The 20031-nt window shown below is 41.6% G+C and overlaps 3 protein-coding genes across 4 annotated transcripts; 1 reads left to right on the plus strand and 2 right to left on the minus strand.

Annotated features, from left to right (window-relative positions):
* Nucleotides 1-127: 127 nt before the first annotated feature.
* Nucleotides 128-17384, minus strand: LOC125768198 (uncharacterized). Of its 2 annotated transcripts, none has more exons than XM_049435530.1 (6): nucleotides 17187-17384; nucleotides 7659-13821; nucleotides 6907-7583; nucleotides 6693-6819; nucleotides 4164-6626; nucleotides 128-3634 (listed from the first exon to the last, which is right to left on the minus strand). In XM_049435530.1, exons 2-6 carry the CDS (start codon nucleotides 13702-13704, stop codon nucleotides 2397-2399), a joined length of 10551 nt encoding a protein of 3516 aa, XP_049291487.1. In that variant the 5' UTR covers nucleotides 13705-13821; nucleotides 17187-17384; the 3' UTR covers nucleotides 128-2396. The 2 variants fall into 2 exon arrangements, with proteins under 2 accessions (XP_049291487.1, XP_049291488.1); XM_049435531.1 differs by having other exon boundaries at nucleotides 16898-17384.
* A 313-nt stretch (nucleotides 17385-17697) lies between these two features.
* Nucleotides 17698-18771, plus strand: LOC125768218 (NADH dehydrogenase [ubiquinone] 1 beta subcomplex subunit 7). The gene is made up of 4 exons (XM_049435583.1): nucleotides 17698-17801; nucleotides 17876-18023; nucleotides 18308-18476; nucleotides 18535-18771. The coding sequence occupies exons 1-4, from the start codon at nucleotides 17736-17738 to the stop codon at nucleotides 18629-18631; spliced, it is 480 nt and encodes a 159-aa protein (XP_049291540.1). The 5' UTR covers nucleotides 17698-17735; the 3' UTR covers nucleotides 18632-18771.
* A 318-nt stretch (nucleotides 18772-19089) lies between these two features.
* LOC125768219 (protein PBDC1) lies at nucleotides 19090-19716 on the minus strand. The gene has a single exon (XM_049435584.1). The coding sequence runs from the start codon at nucleotides 19575-19577 to the stop codon at nucleotides 19119-19121; it is 459 nt and encodes a 152-aa protein (XP_049291541.1). The 5' UTR covers nucleotides 19578-19716; the 3' UTR covers nucleotides 19090-19118.
* Between the last annotated feature and the right edge of the window lie 315 nt (nucleotides 19717-20031).

Here is a 20031-nt window from a genome sequence, read left to right on the forward strand (position 1 = left end):
CATTTATAAAGTTGAACATGATGACGCAAGAATAGAAATTTTTTATGTAAAAAGACAAACCAATAGATCATGTACTAGAAGAACGTTGTTCGAATCAACCAAAGAATGGTAGTAAAAACAATGCTGATTGCTTGATGGTGATTTCTAGATGTATTCCTCAACCGAACGAACAAACGCACGCACTATATAGTATTAATTTTTCTTTTTTTAATTCAAATATCCTGTATTATGTTGGCGTACGCTTCATATGCTATATTAGTGTTACTTCCTCCTGAGGAACGAACTTGTGGAACCGTTTAAAATCAAGCGTCCGGCATAAGAGGTTTATGTCCAGGATATCTTTTTTTGACTTTGCGTTTCATTTGGCTATCGAAAGATGATACACTAAAAGGGCCTAGATTCCCTTTACCATTAAATCAGCGTCCTACAACGCTACGTCAAAAATTTCTCCTTGATTGTAAGTAAGCATAGAGCGACTCACTGTTTCCACAATATATGGGTATTGTATCTTACAATTGAATATTATTTTCGGAAGCTAACAGCGTCCCACTTGGATTATCGCTTTCTCTTCAATTCAATTTAGCTAAACTCAAAACAGCAACACACAATCATTTTATCATCATTAGATAATGATCTTTCGTTTTGCATCGTTGCTGGAAAGCTTGTTGGGCAAATATTTCAGTGCTTCTTTATCAATTGATGTTCAATATTAGATCACCTCATACCCTCTCTTTGTCCTACTCGACTCTCCGCTTCCTTGCGAAAAATAGTTTTTCCGTAATTGGGTTGCAATTATGTATAATACTAACATAAAAAATGTATTTTAATAAGTTAGTTTTCTATTAATTTTAATTGTATTATATTTCCCGACAATTCTAGTCTATTTTAATTCATCATGCAGTGTAGTTCTAGCATTAGCAATACGTAAATGTTTGTTTTCTATTCATTTCATTATCTTTTCGCCTTATCACTTTTTTATTTAGTATACCCGATGTAGAGTATGTTCCTACTGCTTATTGTTTTTAATAGCAATATCGGAATTAAAATATGTTTTCCAACAGCATGTGAATAATGTTCAAACTCAGCGCCATATATACGGCATAATGCATGTCCTTACATTAGCGGTTCATGATGTTTTTTTAAGCATACCTGTTTAGGCTATAATTTTGGTTGCAGCGTGCGTGTTGAACGTTACCTGTTCGCTACAGTATTTGTTATATGGAAGATTACCACAAGATCATCTCTCTGTGATAGCTAGGTTACAGAATTATAGCAAACTAATTATGCTTTTGTTCATTAGTTCAAAGCTGGTTCGTTCAAAAGGTTCAATATTTGATTTACTCAACAACGCTATGAATCACTACATCTAAACGTTCTAGTAACGCTTTCTAGCACAATTCGAAACATTAAACTTTCATGACCTAATATGAGAATTGCATGTTATGTCTAGGCGAGGAAAGTGCATCCGAAACGTCTTCATTTTGAACCAAATAAAATTCAAACGTAACGTCCATTAACAATACTCGACGGAACATTTTTAATTGCACAGTACGACATTTTAAATTACAGTACTTCCAAACTGTCAGTCAGATTGAATCTAGCTGATATGTGACAAACATACTATCTTTAATTAGAGTGTGCGTTTCCTTTTTTTCTTCTCGCACTCTACTGTGTAAGCTTACGACTACAGCTAATTTCTGGTTGGATGTTAATGTTAATTAGAGACAATCTTTACAGCCATAAACACAGTATAGATTACTAACACGGAGTATGGATACTCTTCGTTCGCGGAAAACAACGACCATTTACAAAGAAAATAATACTCTAATCGCATACGCTGCCTAAGCAACTCAAGTTGGGTTAAGTTGCATCAACGTTGTTTTGGACATGCCTGCTTAAACTTTTTATCTCATAATGTTGCGAATTACAAGCAAAACTGATGTTTGATTTATTGGCTGTCTCGCATTATGGTCGGTTTCATTTTTATTGTATTATCGCAATATGCGATTTGCAGATGATCGCTATAGGAACATGTGCCGTCAAGCTATGCATTTAAGTCGATAGGATGATTCCGCAATTCATTATCATACGTGTGTAGTATTAGAAATAGTATTTTATAGTACTATCAATAAGGTTTAACATGTAGCATTTGTAATTAATTGCAATTGATAGTAACAGTGACGTACTAAACAGCACAATTGTCGTCTAATTACTGAATGGTTGAAGTTTCCATGCGACAAGTGCGAGGATACGAATATAGTAATATCCTATGTACATATGCACACTAACTAGACATGTTCGTACAAATTATACTTAAATACGCATGCTTTGCTTTTCTATGTACATATGTTCGCGGTGAAAACAAAATCCACGAGCTGACAACGAATATTTCTATCTTATTGCCATTGTCCAACACCTGGTTGGGTTGGGTACGGTGGATAGTTGTAGTTGCTTGCTGTAGCCGGAGCTGCCGCAGACACCGGTGGGGGTGGTGGATATGTGTGGTACTGTGAATCCGTTGGCACTATTCCGGGACCGGTTAGTGGTGGTTGACCAGGTCCATACGGTCCTGCCGATGATGGATAGTAGGAGTAGCTCGACGATGGTGGCGGGGGTGGTGGAGGATAGTAACTCTGCGGCTGATGAGGATGGTACTGGGACGACTGGTATGGTGCATGATGATACTGATGATAGGCAGCGGTTGGTGCGTTTGCATCAGGAATATACGTCGGCGGAGTGTCGTAAGTGGATACGGGTGGAACAACAATTGGAGATGCCACAGTGCCGCCCATCGCCATCGCACTTTCTGGACGATGGAAGGCGGATCCATTAGCGGCACTACCGGTAGACCCGGAGGAGGTTGATGCGATACAACCGACGGTATTATTAGTGCTCGTAACATTTTGGCTTGCAACAGCAACTGCAGGGACACCGTATCCTGCAGTAGACGATGGGGTTGAGGAGTACTGTATAAAACATCCCGGTGTAGAAGCAACAGCAGGGTGTTGTAGGTGCTGATGCTGTTCGTGCTGTAGGGGTTGCTGATGAGACGGATGGTGCTGCTGATGATACACATTGTTAGATAGAGCATTTGAAGAAATATTTCCCACATCTGTGTTAGGTGGTGTAGGTGTGGCTTCCATCGAAGCATAAGGAATCGCTGACTGCGCATGGATTGAATAGTCGGGAAGTACTGCAGATACCGGAGTTGTGTGCTGCGGTGGTAAATGCTGATGATGTGTCGTGTGCAGTTGTGACTGGCTGTGATGCTGCTGTTGTTGTTGAGATTGTTGCATATTATGGGTAAGATGCTGTTGCTGCTGTGCAGCAATCGATCCTCTTGCATTACCGCTTCTGGAAGGCGTTGAACCAGTCGCGACATGTGGTTGTAAATAATGTGGTGCAACGGTGTTTGACGGTGAAGTCGGACGATGATGTGACTGCACTCCCGTTGTCGAATGTTGTGAGTAGGCCGTTGCTGACGTTTCCGCTGAGAGCATTGTTGTTGGTTGTGGAGTAGAGTTAATTCCTGCAGGAATGCTACTACTTTCCGTGGCACCCATTAATTGGTAATAGTTTGAACGAACGGTAGTCGTTGATGTAGTGCTATTACTGGTTGATGTGTATGAAGGGCCTAAATATGAACCACACAGCAGAGACAAACGAAAAAGAAAAAGACAACACGGACACATGTACAAAACGGAACAAACAATCCACGTTTAATGCGAATATAAGCAAACATTTTATAATGAGCCAAAAAATAAATGTTATTTTTGTTACGATGTGATACACGCACAAACTTATATTTAAAACATTAATTTTGTTCGCTCTTTGGAAAAACTCTCATTTACAAAATTATCATGACGTTAGATTATTTGAAATTTGCGCATTAAGAGTATGATCTTAAATATCCGTTCCATCCAGATGTTTATGAAACGTACAAAACAATATATGTGACCAATCTATTCTCTATGCGCTTAAAGCCACTGATAATTTGTATGATTATTAAAATTATACACATTTAACAGTATGAAATTCATAAGACCCCGAAAAATAGTACAAACCAAGAAAGGAAAGTAATAAAACATTACATACTTCTGCTTACTTGCTTGCAACAAGAAGGATGCTTATTTCAGTTCATTTTATTTTGATCCCAAACTTACCAGTAAATGGCATTACGGGAGGAAGTGTGTTTCCATAGCCACCAACGGTTGCTGGTTGCGAAGCTAGCACATGACCATTATTCGAACTACTCGTGGAAGGGGGTGTTCCTATTATGATGTTTGACCCATATCCGCCTGTCAACTGTTGTGAATGTTGATTGGTTGGTTGACTGTATTGGTCGCAGTACAGACCAGAAGGTGGATGAATACCTGCCGTAACAGAAGGTGGAACTGATGCAATTGCCGGAGATGGTCCAGTTCCTGTTCCAGTATGATAGCTATGATATATACTAGGGACAGCAGTTGATGAAACTGGCGCGGTAGTGGCATTTTGGGTTACTGCCGGCGATGCGGACGGAGAAGACGATGCGGATGATGATGAGATGTGTGTGTAGGGTGATGGATTGTTCCGTTTATTAAGGGCTTTCTTGGCAGCATTGTAATCGTTTTTGGGTGCCTTCGGTGTTTTGTTTTTACTACCAGCTCCTACCTTCTTCGTAGATGCCACGGCTGTTTTCGGATTGTAGTCGATGTACCCATCGGTAGGTGTAGGTGACCGGGTAATGTTGCTTAAGGAGGCTTGGAATTCGCTCTGATTTTGATTATTAATCAGCGCAGATGTAGTTTTTTCGAGAAAATTTAAGCTAGACTCGTATTGCGGCGGTGGCGGTAGAGACTGAACACCACCTGTCTGATTTTGATGCAAGCCTAGATGTTGAGGATGAGTAGTTTGATGTGGTAACCGGTGTTGCATCTGACTTCCTATGGATTGACAATCGTGTTGCGGCTGCTGTGACAAATTGCCATGCGTATGCATTTGTTGTTGTTGCTGGGACAACGGGCCATAATGAGACGTGATGGTATTGCCCGTAGATCCAGGACCTGAACTTCCGATAGATGAACCGTAAGGCATCCAAGGGGGATGTTCTTTACTAGTACTATTGTTTGCCGCAGAGTTATTGGAAGTAGAAGGGAAACCAATGTGATCAACAGTAGTCGACTGTTGACCCTGATTCTTTTCGATCAACGATCCTGTCGTTGGTATTGTTGGCCCTCCGTAGCTTGTTGGAGGAACGCTAGGAATTGTGTGGTGACTTGGAAAATACTGTTCGGAACCAACCGTCATCGTTACCGACGACGAAGATGTTGCGGTTCTTGTAATGGGTAACTTATTATCGGAATGAGTTGCGTGAGTTGGCGTCGTCGAGTATCCAACTGATCCCACTCCATGGCCGAAAACATCCGAATTCGCCGTTATATTATTATTGCTACGACAAACAGGCACCTTACTATCGCTCAACATCGTAGCAGGATGATACAAGCCGCCGATTGAATCTACACTAGCTTCCACATTGTACATTCCAACTGCAGCATCATTGGCTGAATTGTTGTTTGTAACCTCATTCGCTTTAGAACTCGGTATATCATGATTCATCTTTGAGCCGCTCGAATGACTAACCAGCATTGTAGTGGCAACATTGGTAGCCGAAACCACAACATCGGTGCTCATCGGTGTTGGTGCGACTGTTGTGTTCGTCGCATTGATTTCATGAACCTTGCTTGCCTTATGCCGATAATTCTTCAACGACGAAGGTGATGCTTTTGTTTTACGCTCGACTAGGTTTGGTTTATACGTCAGCTTTTCTCTCATCGGGGGAAAATCATCATCAATGGTGACAGAAGCCGTTGACTGCACCGTCGTTGATGGGGAAGCATATAATGGTAGCCCGCCCGAACTAGAACGATGAGAAACAAGACTCTGTGCCTGCGGAGCCAGAGAGTAAGCAGACTGTATTATTGGGAATTTGTCAAGCGATTCACTTGTTTGTGCGTTAGCTCTTTTCGCGGGAGATGCATTCGTAAAAGATGACGCAGTAGTCGACGTTGTCGTGGGTACTGGTACTGTTATCCCACTGCTATTACTTGTGCTGCTCGTACTACTCATCATTGTGTCCGTCGTCCTGTCGCTTACGATGTGTTCCACGTCGGTGTCTTTTCTGGACACGGGTTTATCCGGATAGTCATCTACACTCATCGTTTCTTTTTCGCTATCGCCATCATCGTTAATAGTGAGTGGAAGAATGCTGGAATCAGATTTTTCGTCGTCATCCGAATTAGACGCTATGCTCAATGAGTTTCCCTCAGAAAAATCACCCGTATTACTACCACTAGTTCCGGCGCCATTCTTCGATACTAACAGAGTTGAAGAAGCTTTCGCCGAGCTGAACGATAGATTTGACGTTTTACGAACGTTCGCTGATGTCGGTGTGGTAGTAATGATACCTCCTTTTGCTGAGGGTGCATCTTTACTTTGGCCCACTTTGAACGCCGTTCGGATAGCAATAATTTTACCGCTTTCCAGTTGCATGTAGATACCCTTCGGTGATTTAAGCACCATTACTTTTTGACCTGCCTTTAGTACAATATTCGATTTGTCTGCGGAGCTGGTAGGAATCACAACATCTAAAAGAAACAGAGAAAACCATTCTTTTTATTGTTTTCCAAACTTTTCTTTTCTATTGTACGAACCAATTGGAAGGGTCATCTCTTGAGCTGTCATGCCTTGACGTTGCCACACTTCAGCCGGTATCCAACGGGTAGGACGTGATCCTGCTACATTCGTTTTGTTAGTATCCCCAGCCTGCATTGGACGTACCTGATTAATTAAGAATATTACCATTAATATAAAGTTAATGAAGGTAAACAATGTCTTCAACCGGTACCGGTGTGAAACCGTGCTTACCGAAGCAACAGGACGATGGATGATGGATCCATCAGATGTACGTATCGCACGATAAGTAGTGCCCATGGATGTATACGAGTATTGCGGCTTAGTTGCTGCCTGTTTTTCCAGTTCGTATCCTCGCTGTGCCTGGCGCTTTTCTGCTGACGACAGTTTCTTTTCTTTCCGGTCTATTAGTAAGCTCTCATGTGCAAACGGTGCTTTCGTCAGCTTTTTCGAATGTGTCTCCAACAGATGTTGCATGACGATGTCAATGAATTTATCTTTCTCATCACTAAAATCCTTCAATTCACCGTCCTCGCCATCGTCGTAACAAAGGCTGGTAATCTCCTTCATAGATAGATGTGCGTCTGGATTACATTCATCCACGATACGATCCGACATGCCCTGCTTGTTAATCTGTCGATCATAAATCTTCTTCTCAAGACAGTTATCCATTACCAGCCGATAAACAAAACATGGCTTTTTCTGACCATAGCGATATACACGGCACACGGCCTGCGTATCGTGACAGGGATTCCAACTGGCATCAAATACTACTACTCGATTTGCACCGACCAGATTTATACCCAGCGAACCAGCGCGAGTTGACACAAGGAACAAGTGAACATTTGGATTGGAGTTAAACTCGTTGATCAACTTCTCTCGTTCCTGAGCCACCGTCGAACCATCCAGTCCTGGAAAAATCATAAAATTACCATGATTTGTTTAGTTAAACCAGAAAATCTTGAAAGTAGTTGCGTTATACTTACGAAAGTAGCTGCTATTTTTAGACCAATGGTTCTCAGTACCAGGAATCTTGTTACGTTGCAGAAAACGCTCGATCAAATTTAACGTTAGTAGACTTTGACTGAACACAAGTAATCGGTCGCCCAAACGAATGCTTTCCTCTAGTATGCAAAAAAAAATCTCCATTTTAGGAGAATTTTCTAGCAAATCCGGAATGTATCCTTTCATCAGCTCGAACGCCCATTCGTATGGTATTTCGTCCTTTGGATCTTTTCCTTTACCTTCCTTGGTACTTCCAGCAGTATTCGTCGTTAAAGAGTTCAAAGGTGTCGTGGTCGCGTAGGACGATGGTGTAGTTGACTGGTCTTTTCCGACTGCAGAAGATTCACTTTTTTCTTCTTTCACGTTTTCTTCCACGATTAATGAATCATCTTTCGGAGTTTCCTTGTCATTGGCAGTTTTTAAAACTATCTTTACATCTTTCTCTTTTTCCTTTCTTCCTTCTTCTGAAATTTGGACTTGTGTTTTATTGTATTCCTTCAGATCTGGCTCATTTTCTGTTGGATTTTTGTCGATCACCATCTCAGTCACTTTCTTGTCCAATAAACTAGGAGTACAATCGATAGATGCTTTTTCACTCTCTTCCTCAATTTCGATGCTTTTTGCTACATCCTCTTTTTTGATCGATTTTATATCCTCTGGTAATTCGTGCGATTTTACTCCCTTTAAATCATTCTCAGATTTATTAAACATTTTTGAACACGCATCGCTTGGTACTATTCCATTATTTTCTTCCATTTTAATTTCGCTCTTTATGATTACCCCACTTTCTTGTTTTATCTGATTATTTTGTTTGATATCCGCTTCCGTATCTATTTCTTTTTTGAATTCCTGCTTAATGTCATGATCAACTTTCAACTTGCGGATCTCTTTCGTATGCATATCAACTGTTTCCGTTGGCTTTTCCCCGGATAGATCAGGCTTGACAGGATCTTTGAGGTCTTCCAGTGATGGTTGATTCGCGTACTGAGCATTAGCTTGTTCTTGTGTTACAGTACCTGTATCAGGATTACATTTAACCGTTTCTAGTGTAGATTCTGTCGAAGTTATTATTGTGTCTGTGGAAGGCGAGGGTTCAGGAATAACTTCTTTATTATTAGCCTTTGACTTTGAGCTTTGGCTTTGAGATAGTTCAGTGTTAGCTGCAACAGACGTTTCATTACCATTGCTCGACTGTTCCTCATTCCATTTCTGTAATCCATTTTCAGGCAATTTTTCAAAAGAGTTATAATCTTCATAAGATGTTAATGGTTGCGAAGAAACATCAACTGTTGTGGATGTAGATTGCTGTTCTGTACTCGGATAAGCGTACAAACCAGACCTATCGTTGTGATCATCATCTATTTGTGTTTCATTACCATTAGATGTATCATAGGTTGTACTATATCCTGGATAAGCCGAACTTGCTCTATCGCTGGTATCGTTATTAACGGGTGGCTGCTGTTGTTGTTGATCGTAGTAAGTAATACTATTATTCGCGTTACTGCTATCACTCCAATGATTGTTTGGTTGTGAGTTTTGTGTTGCCGACTCATTGTTGGGATATTGGAGATTTTGTATTCCTTCAGCCGAATTTGTCCCGTAAGAATACTGACTCTGTTCATATCCCGTAGTTCCGGACGTCGCTGTTGCGCCATTTCCATACCCAGGAGGTTGACTGTATGAATTGGTGTAATCATTCCTATAGTAATTACTGCCATAACTATTGTTGTATGGGTTCGTTGTACCTGACACAGGTAAACTGTTATTGCCACTATACTGTCCTCTAACACTAGTACTATCATACGTGTTGCCATAGACATTAGCTTGATCAGATCTTATCATGTTATTCATGCCCTGACTATAAATTCCGTAAGTGTGATTTGGTTCCATAGGATCCGCCCCAGGATAAACTTGATAAGGATAAGCCCCAATACCGGAAGCGGCAGGATATTGTGATACACTTGGTTGCTGTGGGTACATGTGTCCATCTGCTTCTTGCTTCACTAATCTTTCATCGTTACCGAAATCGGACGCCGCAGCCTCTATCTTTGGAAGTGAAACAACAGTTGGTGACCCTGTCGTGTCAATTGATACAGGATTTGGATCCTTATGTATATTGCTGGGGCTAATAGTGGCTGCTGGCACGATTTTTCCATCTTTTCCCACAACTTGTGACTTGTTGTTCAATGCCGCCTTTTTAGAAGTGCGTGGTTTCCGCGGAGTACCATCTTTCTTTAATGCAAGCGGTTTAGCCGGCTTTGCTATTGCCGCATTTTTACGGCCTGCCTTAGTAATACAAGATGTTAGGATCGAAACTGTCGGTGGTACTTCCATCGTGTTCGCTTTAGTTTCATTACCAACACTACCAACAACTCCACCATTATCGATCTCCATTGGAGTGACAGAACCTGATGTTGCAGGCGTGATTCCTGTTGATGGAATTTCTCCTGGCTTTCCATCTCCCGGTATGGGAGCCGGTTCTGATTCTTCAAGTTCTAAGTCTAAATCTCGCTCACTTTGCTTGAGGAAATTGTATAGCACATCCGGATGATTCCAGATCTTACAACATACTGCAAAAGCCTTAAGTGGATTCGGAACAGTCTTAGTCCGTACGACCTCGTTCATAAACACACTATAGAGCTTACGTTGAAACTCGGTCATACGTATCAACAGAACATACTCTTCTTTCTGTGGTAGCGAAGTTTGCAACACTGAATGTGATCGCCGTTGAACAAAACCGAGCAATAAAGAATGAAGTACGTGCGCCCGGTATCGCATCAGTTTGATGTCTTGTGGAGTCGAGTCAATGCATTGCCCATTTTGAATTGGGCGTTCAAACATGTTACTAAACTCCGTCTTCGTGCCAAGATAGTTTGGCCGTACAAAATCTACCATGCACCAATACTCCAGCAAGTTGTTTTGTAGTGGATAACCTGTTAGCACCACACGCCGTTTTGATTTGATCTGCTTTAAGGCTACCGAGATGCTTGCATGGGAATTTTTTATACGATGACCCTCATCACACACTACAAGATCCGGACCCGGTTTCACAAGCGCCTCGTGTATGTCGTCGAACATATTACGTTGTTCTTCAGTCGACTCTTTTTCCTCCTCCAATATGGCTCCCTTTTTCTTTTTCTTCTTCTTTGTCATCTTTTTCTGGCTTAGCAGTCGATACATCTCGTAACCAATAAGAAGCACGCCACCATTTTTGGCCCACTCCAGTACGACTTTCGAGCGTGCCTTGAGCGTCTTGTGACTATCGTTTAGGATGTGTATTCGAAAATTGCGAGCACGCACATCACCGTGGTTTCGTAGTGAGCTGTTTTCAACATCCTCTGGTAGCCAGGTGTTAAACTCGTTCAGCCAATTTTGTAGTGTGTTGATAGGCATGATGATCAGTATCGTTTTCGAGCTGGTGTGCCTTAAAAATATATCACAGAAACAAACTAACTGTAGCGTTTTACCAAGACCCATCGAATGAGCCAAAATGCACCCGAAGCCTGTTGACGAATCGTACCGTTCGATCGATTCGATGATATTATCGAACAGAAAACGTACACCACCAATCTGATGTGGCTTGATAATGCGTGCAATTTGTGGCGCAAGGAATATGTCGTCTTCTCCATCGGCATGTCCTACGTTAATGACAACACGTCCCTGCTCATCCGGTACATTATAAGTGTCGTTTACGTGGAGACCACTATTCTGCGGATCATCGTCCGATTCATCTTCCGGCTCTTCATCATCATCCGATAGCACGATACAATCATCGTCAGACGAACTGTCGATTGTCACTATTTCCTTTTTCTCCGGCAAAGCTATCACTTCGCCCTCACTATCTTCATCCTCGTCCTCAGCCTCATCTTCGGGTTCCAGCTCTTCCTCACTATCCACCATTTCTTCCAACGTACGTACCGGAATTACTGTAGGGGATGATGCACACGCTGGTATCGCTGACGAGACACTTGTCCCCACTAGCGATGAAACTAATGAAGATGCCTTCACTGGAGCAATGCTTACAGACGGAGTCAAATTAGTTGTCGCAGATGCAGAAGATAAGGACGAAGGTGTTGTGAGTAATGAAGTAGTAGCGTTAGAAGTCAATAGTTGGCGATTTTTCGGAGGCCGACCCCGAGTTTCGAACGGATTCTTAACGTACCCAACACGTATTGGAGTCGTGGTGGTAATGCCACTTCCTGAAGCAGTCGCTATAGTACTGGATGTGCTTGGCTGCTGGGATTTTAGAATCGAAGCATGGCCCTGCAAAAATTGCATCACCTTCTGTTCGGTTTTATTCGTTTGTCGCTCTAGAGCGAGCTGACGCTGAACTTCGCGAATGATTCGTTGCTGCTCTTGGACACGTGCCAATCGTTCCAGCTCTTGTCGCTGAGCCGCCAAGGTTGATGCATCTAGCTGATTGTCGTCCATCACCTCCTTAATGTTCTTACGTAGATTCGTAACCTTACGCAAGGCTGCATCCTTTTTGGTTATTTCCAGTGAAATCTCTTCGTTGCACTCTAATTCGCTGGTACGAGATTTAGTACCAGCCTCTGTTTTAGATACCGGTTTAACACTGATTTCTCCCATCTCTTTTAATTTCTCAGATATATCGAAGTCCATGTGCTGTGTCGTGTTCGTGGCTGTTTGTTGTTGCTGTTCAGACGCTGCTTCAGGTGAAATAGGACATGACAAAGCATTTGTTGATGTACCAGCACGATCAGTTTTAGAAAAGTCTGCACTCTTCGATGCTTTCGTTGATTTTCTACTCGTACTACCACCAGTATTAATATGATGGTAATGACTCGACTCATTGTCTTTCTTTGCACGTTCGGTATGCCCGGCAATATGCATATGATGTTGTGTTGCCATGTTCGCACCGTCTGATGTTGAAAAGGTTACAGTAGTATTCAATGACTGTTTGGCGTTTTTGTCATCCAGTATATTTGATATCTGAAAGGAGGACTTGGCGCTGTCTCCTGCAGATGGATGCGTACTATCACCGAGAGCCGGTCCGGAAGGTTGACCACATGCATTGGTGTGGTTACTATGCACATTGCTTTTGGTTAGTCCTCCGTCAGATGGTGTGTTTTTTGATTTCTTTATCAATATATTGTCAAGAATTTCAATCTTTCGCTTCCCACTATTACCACCACCAACACTGCCAGAATTGGCACCAGGAGGAATAACAGTCGATGTGGGATTTACTAACGAGCTACTAGGTACATTCGTATTACATATACCAGTCATTGGAGAACGTTCACTTCCAGGCCCGTACAGTCCCAAGCCACTGTGGTCTTTATCGTCCCGATAGGCTACTTCACCAGTACAAAATGGAACGTTATGATGATGTGCGGTCGTGGAATGTCCAGCATAGTGTCCACTCGGTGATAATTCAACGGGTGTTCTAGTAATTGGTTCGTATCCCGGATACTGTTGGGCTTGGCTGTTGGCGTATTGTCCAATCGTTGATGACTGACTCGGATGATGGATAGGATGACTATGATGATGCATTCCGGCTGATGTTTGTGTTCCGGGATAGATCACTGATGGCTGGTGATGATACGAATGTCCATAAGCATTTTGATGCGGATGATGGTGGTGATGCGGAAAAGAATGCTGTGAATGCATTGATCCCAGAGCCGGTGGTGGAGGCGGTGGGGGCCCTTGAGGAGTTGTATGATACGCACCGCCCCCATGTTCATGATGTATCGCAGCGTACGGATCTGTGTAGTGTCTACCATGGTGATGGTGATAATAAGGATCCTTCATCTGATGATGGTGATGATGGTCCATCATGGCAGCAGCATAACCGGACGCTAGATTATGTGGAGGGGGAGTTTGTGAGTATTGCTGATGGTGATACACAGTGGATGCTGCTGCGGCGGCGGCGGCCGCAGCTGCGGTTGCCGCCGTGGTTGACAAAGTCGTCCCGCTGGATGGTCCCGTTGCGGTGTTGGGAACACGACCTCCCATCCCATCCGCCGATTTGATCGGTTGTGGGTGGTGAGTCTCGTTCATATCCATGATGGGGAGCGCTCCAGCGACCGAGGGAATTGATACTTCGATTGAAAGTCGAATGCTCTAACCGTCACTCAGAGCACATCCATCTTCGATTAGTAAGTCCCGTAGCGCTTACGTTTGCTATTGACGAAATATAGAGAAACGAAACCAATGTAATAATTATTATTCACTTTAAAAAATTTTATAATCCGTTCAACAAATTTTATAATCCTTTGTCCGCGGTGTCCTAACAGTGTTGAAATGAAATGAAATCAAATCAAATCGTTTGTAAAAAATAGTTTAAATTTAAAAAAATGGCACTAATGTCATGTCAATGATCGAATCATCAAGTAAAACGTACTGCAATATTTTATACTGTCTCGGTGGGTCCCCTGGGCTAGGACACTCTTACATGCAAACCCGCACAAATAAACGTTCAGAACAGCAACAGAAAGAGCAGGCGAATGGTTATGAAAGTAAGACAGCCAAACGAACAGCATCTCGCACAGTAGTTAGTAGGAAAGGCAACCAGGCCATTAAGAGTGAGAAAAATACACCATCCTGCATGGTATGCCACAGATGCCCGGACAACCAGATGGGAAGCTGAGGCATTGGATCATCCCATCGATATGATACACAGAGCAAACCATACATACATAACGAGAAGAGTATGAAATTGACATCGAAGTCGCACAGTAGTATATGCGAGCTATGTTTCATTCATGCGCATTCCAACAGCAGTCGAGAATTCGACGTGCAAAGGAGGCCAGAGCAGACATTTCCACGTTTCGGGATAAGTGTTTAACGGACACTAAGGATCACGACAAGTGCGCAGTTTGATGGTCGGTATGAAGAAAAAAAAAACAATGCTGATCCTGCATCCTCAATTAACATCGCGAATGAAGGCTTCAAGGTAGATATGTTAGATAGAAAAGTAGAACATAAGAAAGAAAAGTACGCAATGTAACATTTCTTATATGCATGTTAACAAACAAAATTATAATATACGATGTAAAACTACAAAACGTAAACATATTTCTATACTCAACATTCCACCAGTTTTTTACACGACAGAATAATAGTAGAGTAATAATTTGTTAGCTTACAGTACACTTGGATTAAAATATTTCGCATTTTTCTTCTGATAAGTATTGCTTTTCCTTACGCTATTCCAGCATGCGCAATCGTTATTTGATGGGACTGATAGTAATTTTATGTATTTGTTGAAATAAAAGCTCCCAACGGGTATATGATTAATAATAGAAAAACACATAACCAGTAGGAACCCAGTCAACCCTTTCTTCCTTTTCTCATTGCCACACGCGTACGCGAATACCATGTATGTGTGAGGTATGTATGTAAATGTTGTGCTCGCTGTTCGCGTCCACGTCCTCCAGTTAAGCTTTTGACGGCCTCGGTTTGGTGGATTTTATTCCTCTAGCATACCTGGATAATCGTCAGTCGCATCCTTTCTTTCCAAACTCTGCGATAGAGCGTGTAGCAGTGGTATATCGTCATGAAGGCTCAAATTTACCACAGCGAGTACAGCCGCAGTGGCAAACGCATACGACAGTGCAATTCCCCAAAGTGAAGCAATCACAGGGTGCACGAAGTGATATTTAGTTTCATCTGTCATTATTCGGTTTGCATTGCATTTTGATCTGTCCATGAATAATACATTGCTCCGTACTCTACACCGAACACTGGCGTATCCGTAGAGTAGGTGACGTAAAAAAGGGCAGATTAGCATGGATCCCTGGTCCAGCCAATTCGGTGCAAAACTGTAGTTGTTAACGAGAAAACTGGGTAGAGGTTGAGTTTTTTGAGCCCACCCCACAACAGTGGTGTGCAGTATATGACAACTAATAGCAGAAAGAGCACAGTCATCGCGAACGAACTCTACGCTGCTCAACATTCTAACGAGAGCTTGAGCATGCAATAACATGAGATGCGTGCATCTGATGTTCATCGTAACATACAACGCACATCATTTCCTGAGAGAATATGAAACTTTCTCGCGAAATCTTTCAAGTGTGGAGTCTGCGTTCGAGAATACCATGAAGCCTCCAGTAGGCTCTATATAATGGAGACTGGGAAGGGGATTCACAATCAGCAACACAACCATAGTCAATAGGAGAAACAACACCAAACAGAACTAGACTAACAGCTCCATATTCTAATTTGCTTGTTCTAACTTTCATGCATCGTTCATCGATGCCTTCAAATTTAGCTTATGTTTATTATTTTGCACGTTACTTATCGGGTTTGTGGCTCAACTGCTGACTAAAATGAGAATGAGTTGTAATGACATACATACGTGCTAGTGTATCATTGAAGCTACCGGATGGAGATGCTTTACCTCCAATTTAGATCTTTCGATACCTTCTTTTTTGTGCATGACTTACACACGTGTAATTCGATTTTCCGCGTATGTCGAATCTTCATACAATTCGTACATCGTTTCAAAATAACACTTACTGAAATAAGTTCCTTCTCTGCTCGTAATGCATTCCACTTTTTAGTATCTCGGGGACTAGCTGTAATTTTGCAGTTTAGCCCCAACGAACTTAGTACAACATTTTTAGTTTGACCATCTTTTTACACTTCTGTGGCGCAAATACGCTTGGTACATTTCAGATTAGAAACATTAATTGTGTGCTACATTAGACCAAATGATACTTTTCTTTAAATGATATCATGGAACTGTATTTCCCATGTTGATACGTTTACATGGGACATTTCTGAACACAACACATCTTAAAACCTCTACCAGGAATATCTATTTCAACTCTTTTTGACTATGTCTTCCTTCACATTACGTGTTCCTTCACATTATGGAGGATTTATATGTTTCACGCATTTCCTTTGTGGAATGGGAAAATTAGTGTGTTCAGCTACATCAGACATCGATTAACGGATAGACATATCCTGAGAAGTTGCGGAATCAGCATATTGTCTTCAGTTGGTCACACACCCTACCCTTATGGGGTGAGAAGAACCATCCCAATCTTCTGGGAACAGTGACGTTGTCCTGTCCACACCCTAGCTAAGGCCCACACATTTTCACTTGTCCGGCACATAATCGATTGATCAGTAACTAAAAACTACAATGTTACATTACATCTTTAAAAAACCCTTAAAAAAAGGAACCCCCGGCGCAGGGAGTCATAACTAGAAGTGGCGGCGGTCTTCTTTCGCAACATACACATATACTCACACCATGTAGCACACACACATGATTCATTACACACAAAAACACATAGCACTTCTGAACCTTTGATTCACGATATAGTGACGGTCGGATTTTCTGTTAGTCCTACAGGTATTTTGTTCATCTTTTAGAATGCACCACAAGCATAATTAAATGTCAGCACAATTCCGAAGCTGGCCATCGTCGCTGATTCTTGGAGCTTGTACAACCAGCACACGCACCACAGAAGGATTTTTTTTAGAAAACTGAACAGACACACAGTAAAACTTGGACACTTTTCCGAGAACGATTTTACCTGCTTATGGGTGCTAGCGCAGCTAGAAAAACACTCGTACACTGTGTGAGGCAATTAGTTGAACAGTTTTTCTTCCGGTTTTCCTAACCTAGCACCTCTTTTTGGCATTATTTCAGTAAAATTTAATCGTTTTTCATTCTACACCTTCTCACGGCAGCCATTAAAACGGAACGGCGTTTTCATTGCTTTCTCCATCTCTGTCGTTTGATACTGTGCATCTCGCTTTATTGAATCGACAAACCGAAGAAGCGATACTGGCTCTCTTTCTCGCGTACATTTAATATCAAATCAAAACATTTTTTCTACATAATGCCACACACACATTCACACAAGCGCACACATTCCGTGCAAGGTGAGTGTATTTGAAACGGATAATGAAATTGATTACCTTTTAAAGTAAAAGGTTTCAACAATACTATATTAGGTGTATAGTATGTACTCCAATTAAAACCATAACTTTAACCATTGTGTATGATTTATTCAAAAGAAAAATAAAGTAAACCAAAAGCGAAAGAATGATTAACAGGAAAACCACTGTTCCGCGTCAAAATGGACTCGTATGTCAAACGTTACTTGTCAAATAAGCGAAAATCCAAAGTAATCATAAAAGCTCCAGTATGTGAGAATCTAGCGACTACAAAACAAACCCTAGTTAATTTAAATTGGATTCAACCTGGTATATTTCGCAGATTTCCAAACACCGTTCACGGATTTCCCGTGCTAGGATGGGTAACTACGTGTCGCTGTATCTGACCAACCCGAAGGGGATTCCGCTGCCGCTAACGGAACCAAGTTTCGATCCGAATCTTGGTTTTCCCAATGGGCGTAAGGAACGGGGTAATATTTTCGATAACTATATCCTTTGGCATTTATCCTTTGGCATATTATTTATAGACGAAGGCTAAATGGTATTATGTGCGTCGATAACATGCAGTTGAAACAAAATATTTTTTAGAAACACAGTCTAATTACATAACATGTCAGATCGATGGTACAACTAGAGATCATCTTGCGCGTCCAAACGAAGCTGTTGCTGGCCCAGTTATAAAAATCGTGTCATAGGAATTCATCCATTCCTTTAAAATGATTTCTCTATTATTCATTAATGTCTCCGTTTTCAGTAATGATTGCTACTGAAGCAGAAATGGAAGCTGCAAAGTTACCCCTTGAAGCCCGTGATTACTGTGCTCATAAGTTAATAGAGTACCGTGCATGCCGAACTAATGTTTGGCCATGGGCGTACAAATGCGCTCATGAAAAGCACGAATATCTTAACTGCGAATACGATGAGTACGTACGATGCTTGTTGGTGTAATGGTTCGGTCAAGTATTTGTCTTTTTTTTTCAGCTACATTCTTCGGCTGAAAGAATACGAACGTGAGAAGAGATTGCTTCAACGAAAATTGAAAATCGAAAAGAAGCAGGCCCAAGAGCTGCAAGCATGAAGGGTCCCAAAGTGGTGTATCGTTTATCAGTTCTGTAAAACCTTCAGTTCGAGCAAAATTTATTTGTGGTACGATATGCGCGAACAAACATGTGGATACAGAGTTAATAGAGAACTACATTCTTGAAACGAAAAAAGAAACTACTGCACGGGATTTAAGTCATCCGAAAAAACGCTCTTGAGAATATGAAAACAAGGAACGGTTTATTAAATATCTCGGTTAATATATTTTCCACGGAATTTCATCCTAACGCTCCTAACGCCCAAGAGCTGCAAGCATGAAGGGTCCCAAAGTGGTGTATCGTTTATCAGTTCTGTAAAACCTTCAGTTCGAGCAAAATTTATTTGTGGTACGATATGCGCGAACAAACATGTGGATACAGAGTTAATAGAGAACTACATTCTTGAAACGAAAAAAGAAACTACTGCACGGGATTTAAGTCATCCGAAAAAACGCTCTTGAGAATATGAAAACAAGGAACGGTTTATTAAATATCTCGGTTAATATATTTTCCACGGAATTTCATCCTAACGCTATCGTTAAGTCCTTCCCGATTCCTAGCTATCTCGATCGCCCAGAACTGGATTCTTACTACCAGAATTGCATTTTCTGGTCGGAATTCTTCTTCTGCGTCCGCGCGCAGCAATGTGCCATAGCTGAAATCTTCCAGTCGATTAAACTTTTCCACATAAGCTCTCCATTTAGTTTTTGCGTCAGAATTCTTTAGTTGGGTTTCGTTCACCACTCGCACATCCATGTCCGGAAACATACGCCGGAACTGCTCGTATATTTCATCGTCGTATGGTGTTAAGCGAAGTAAGCGAGGATCCACACTACACAGAAGATTGAAATGTACCTCCGCGTGATCAACCGCCTTAACAGCCCACAGTTCTTCCACGGTTCCATCATTGACGAATTCTTCTGCCGGTCTCGAAAGGACGTCCATTATGTCAGTGATTAGCTATGGATATCTGGTAAATAAATCTTTTCAGACAACTTTCACAAACAAAACAACGAGGATTGAGGGGCCGGCCACAGCTCAGCCGCATGCTTCTGTTTGAAACTTGACATTATTGACAACCGCTCTGATTTTGCTGTACAACAAAAACAAAGCCAGTTATCAGTTGTCACTTTAAAAATTTGGTTTAAATTCACTGGTTCGTTGATACTTACCTATCGTTCGAATTTGGACGAAGAGAAACTGATTTCTTTGTTGTAACATCTACTGGACAAGTGTATATTTAATGCATAAATATTGAACGTACAAGTACTAGCTATGCTCCATGCATTCGCAGCTTAAGTAAAAATTCTATGTGTAACATAGGGTCATTTAATTACGGGGTTTTCAATTCACCTTGCCAGATATTTGATCTCGCACTGAGAAGGTATATTTAAAACAA

This window comes from Anopheles funestus, chromosome 3RL (assembly GCF_943734845.2).
Source record: "Anopheles funestus chromosome 3RL, idAnoFuneDA-416_04, whole genome shotgun sequence".
In the NCBI taxonomy this organism is placed as follows: domain Eukaryota; kingdom Metazoa; phylum Arthropoda; class Insecta; order Diptera; family Culicidae; genus Anopheles; species Anopheles funestus.

Excerpts from the sequence above, each read along its gene's own strand:
- LOC125768198 (XM_049435530.1), bottom strand. The coding sequence starts at position 13,704 with ATGGATATGAACGAGACTCACCACCCACAACCGATCAAATCGGCGGAT. Across the intron at positions 7,584-7,658 it reads TAAAAATAGCAGCTACTTTC|GACTGGATGGTTCGACGGTG; the intron begins GTAAGTATAACG and ends TGATTTTTCCAG. Across the intron at positions 6,627-6,692 it reads AGAGATGACCCTTCCAATTG|ATGTTGTGATTCCTACCAGC; the intron begins GTTCGTACAATA and ends TGTTTCTTTTAG.
- LOC125768218 (XM_049435583.1), top strand. The coding sequence starts at position 17,736 with ATGGACTCGTATGTCAAACGTTACTTGTCAAATAAGCGAAAATCCAAA. Across the intron at positions 17,802-17,875 it reads AAGTAATCATAAAAGCTCCA|ATTTCCAAACACCGTTCACG; the intron begins GTATGTGAGAAT and ends TATATTTCGCAG. Across the intron at positions 18,024-18,307 it reads CAATGGGCGTAAGGAACGGG|TAATGATTGCTACTGAAGCA; the intron begins GTAATATTTTCG and ends CTCCGTTTTCAG.
- LOC125768219 (XM_049435584.1), bottom strand. The coding sequence starts at position 19,577 with ATGGACGTCCTTTCGAGACCGGCAGAAGAATTCGTCAATGATGGAACC.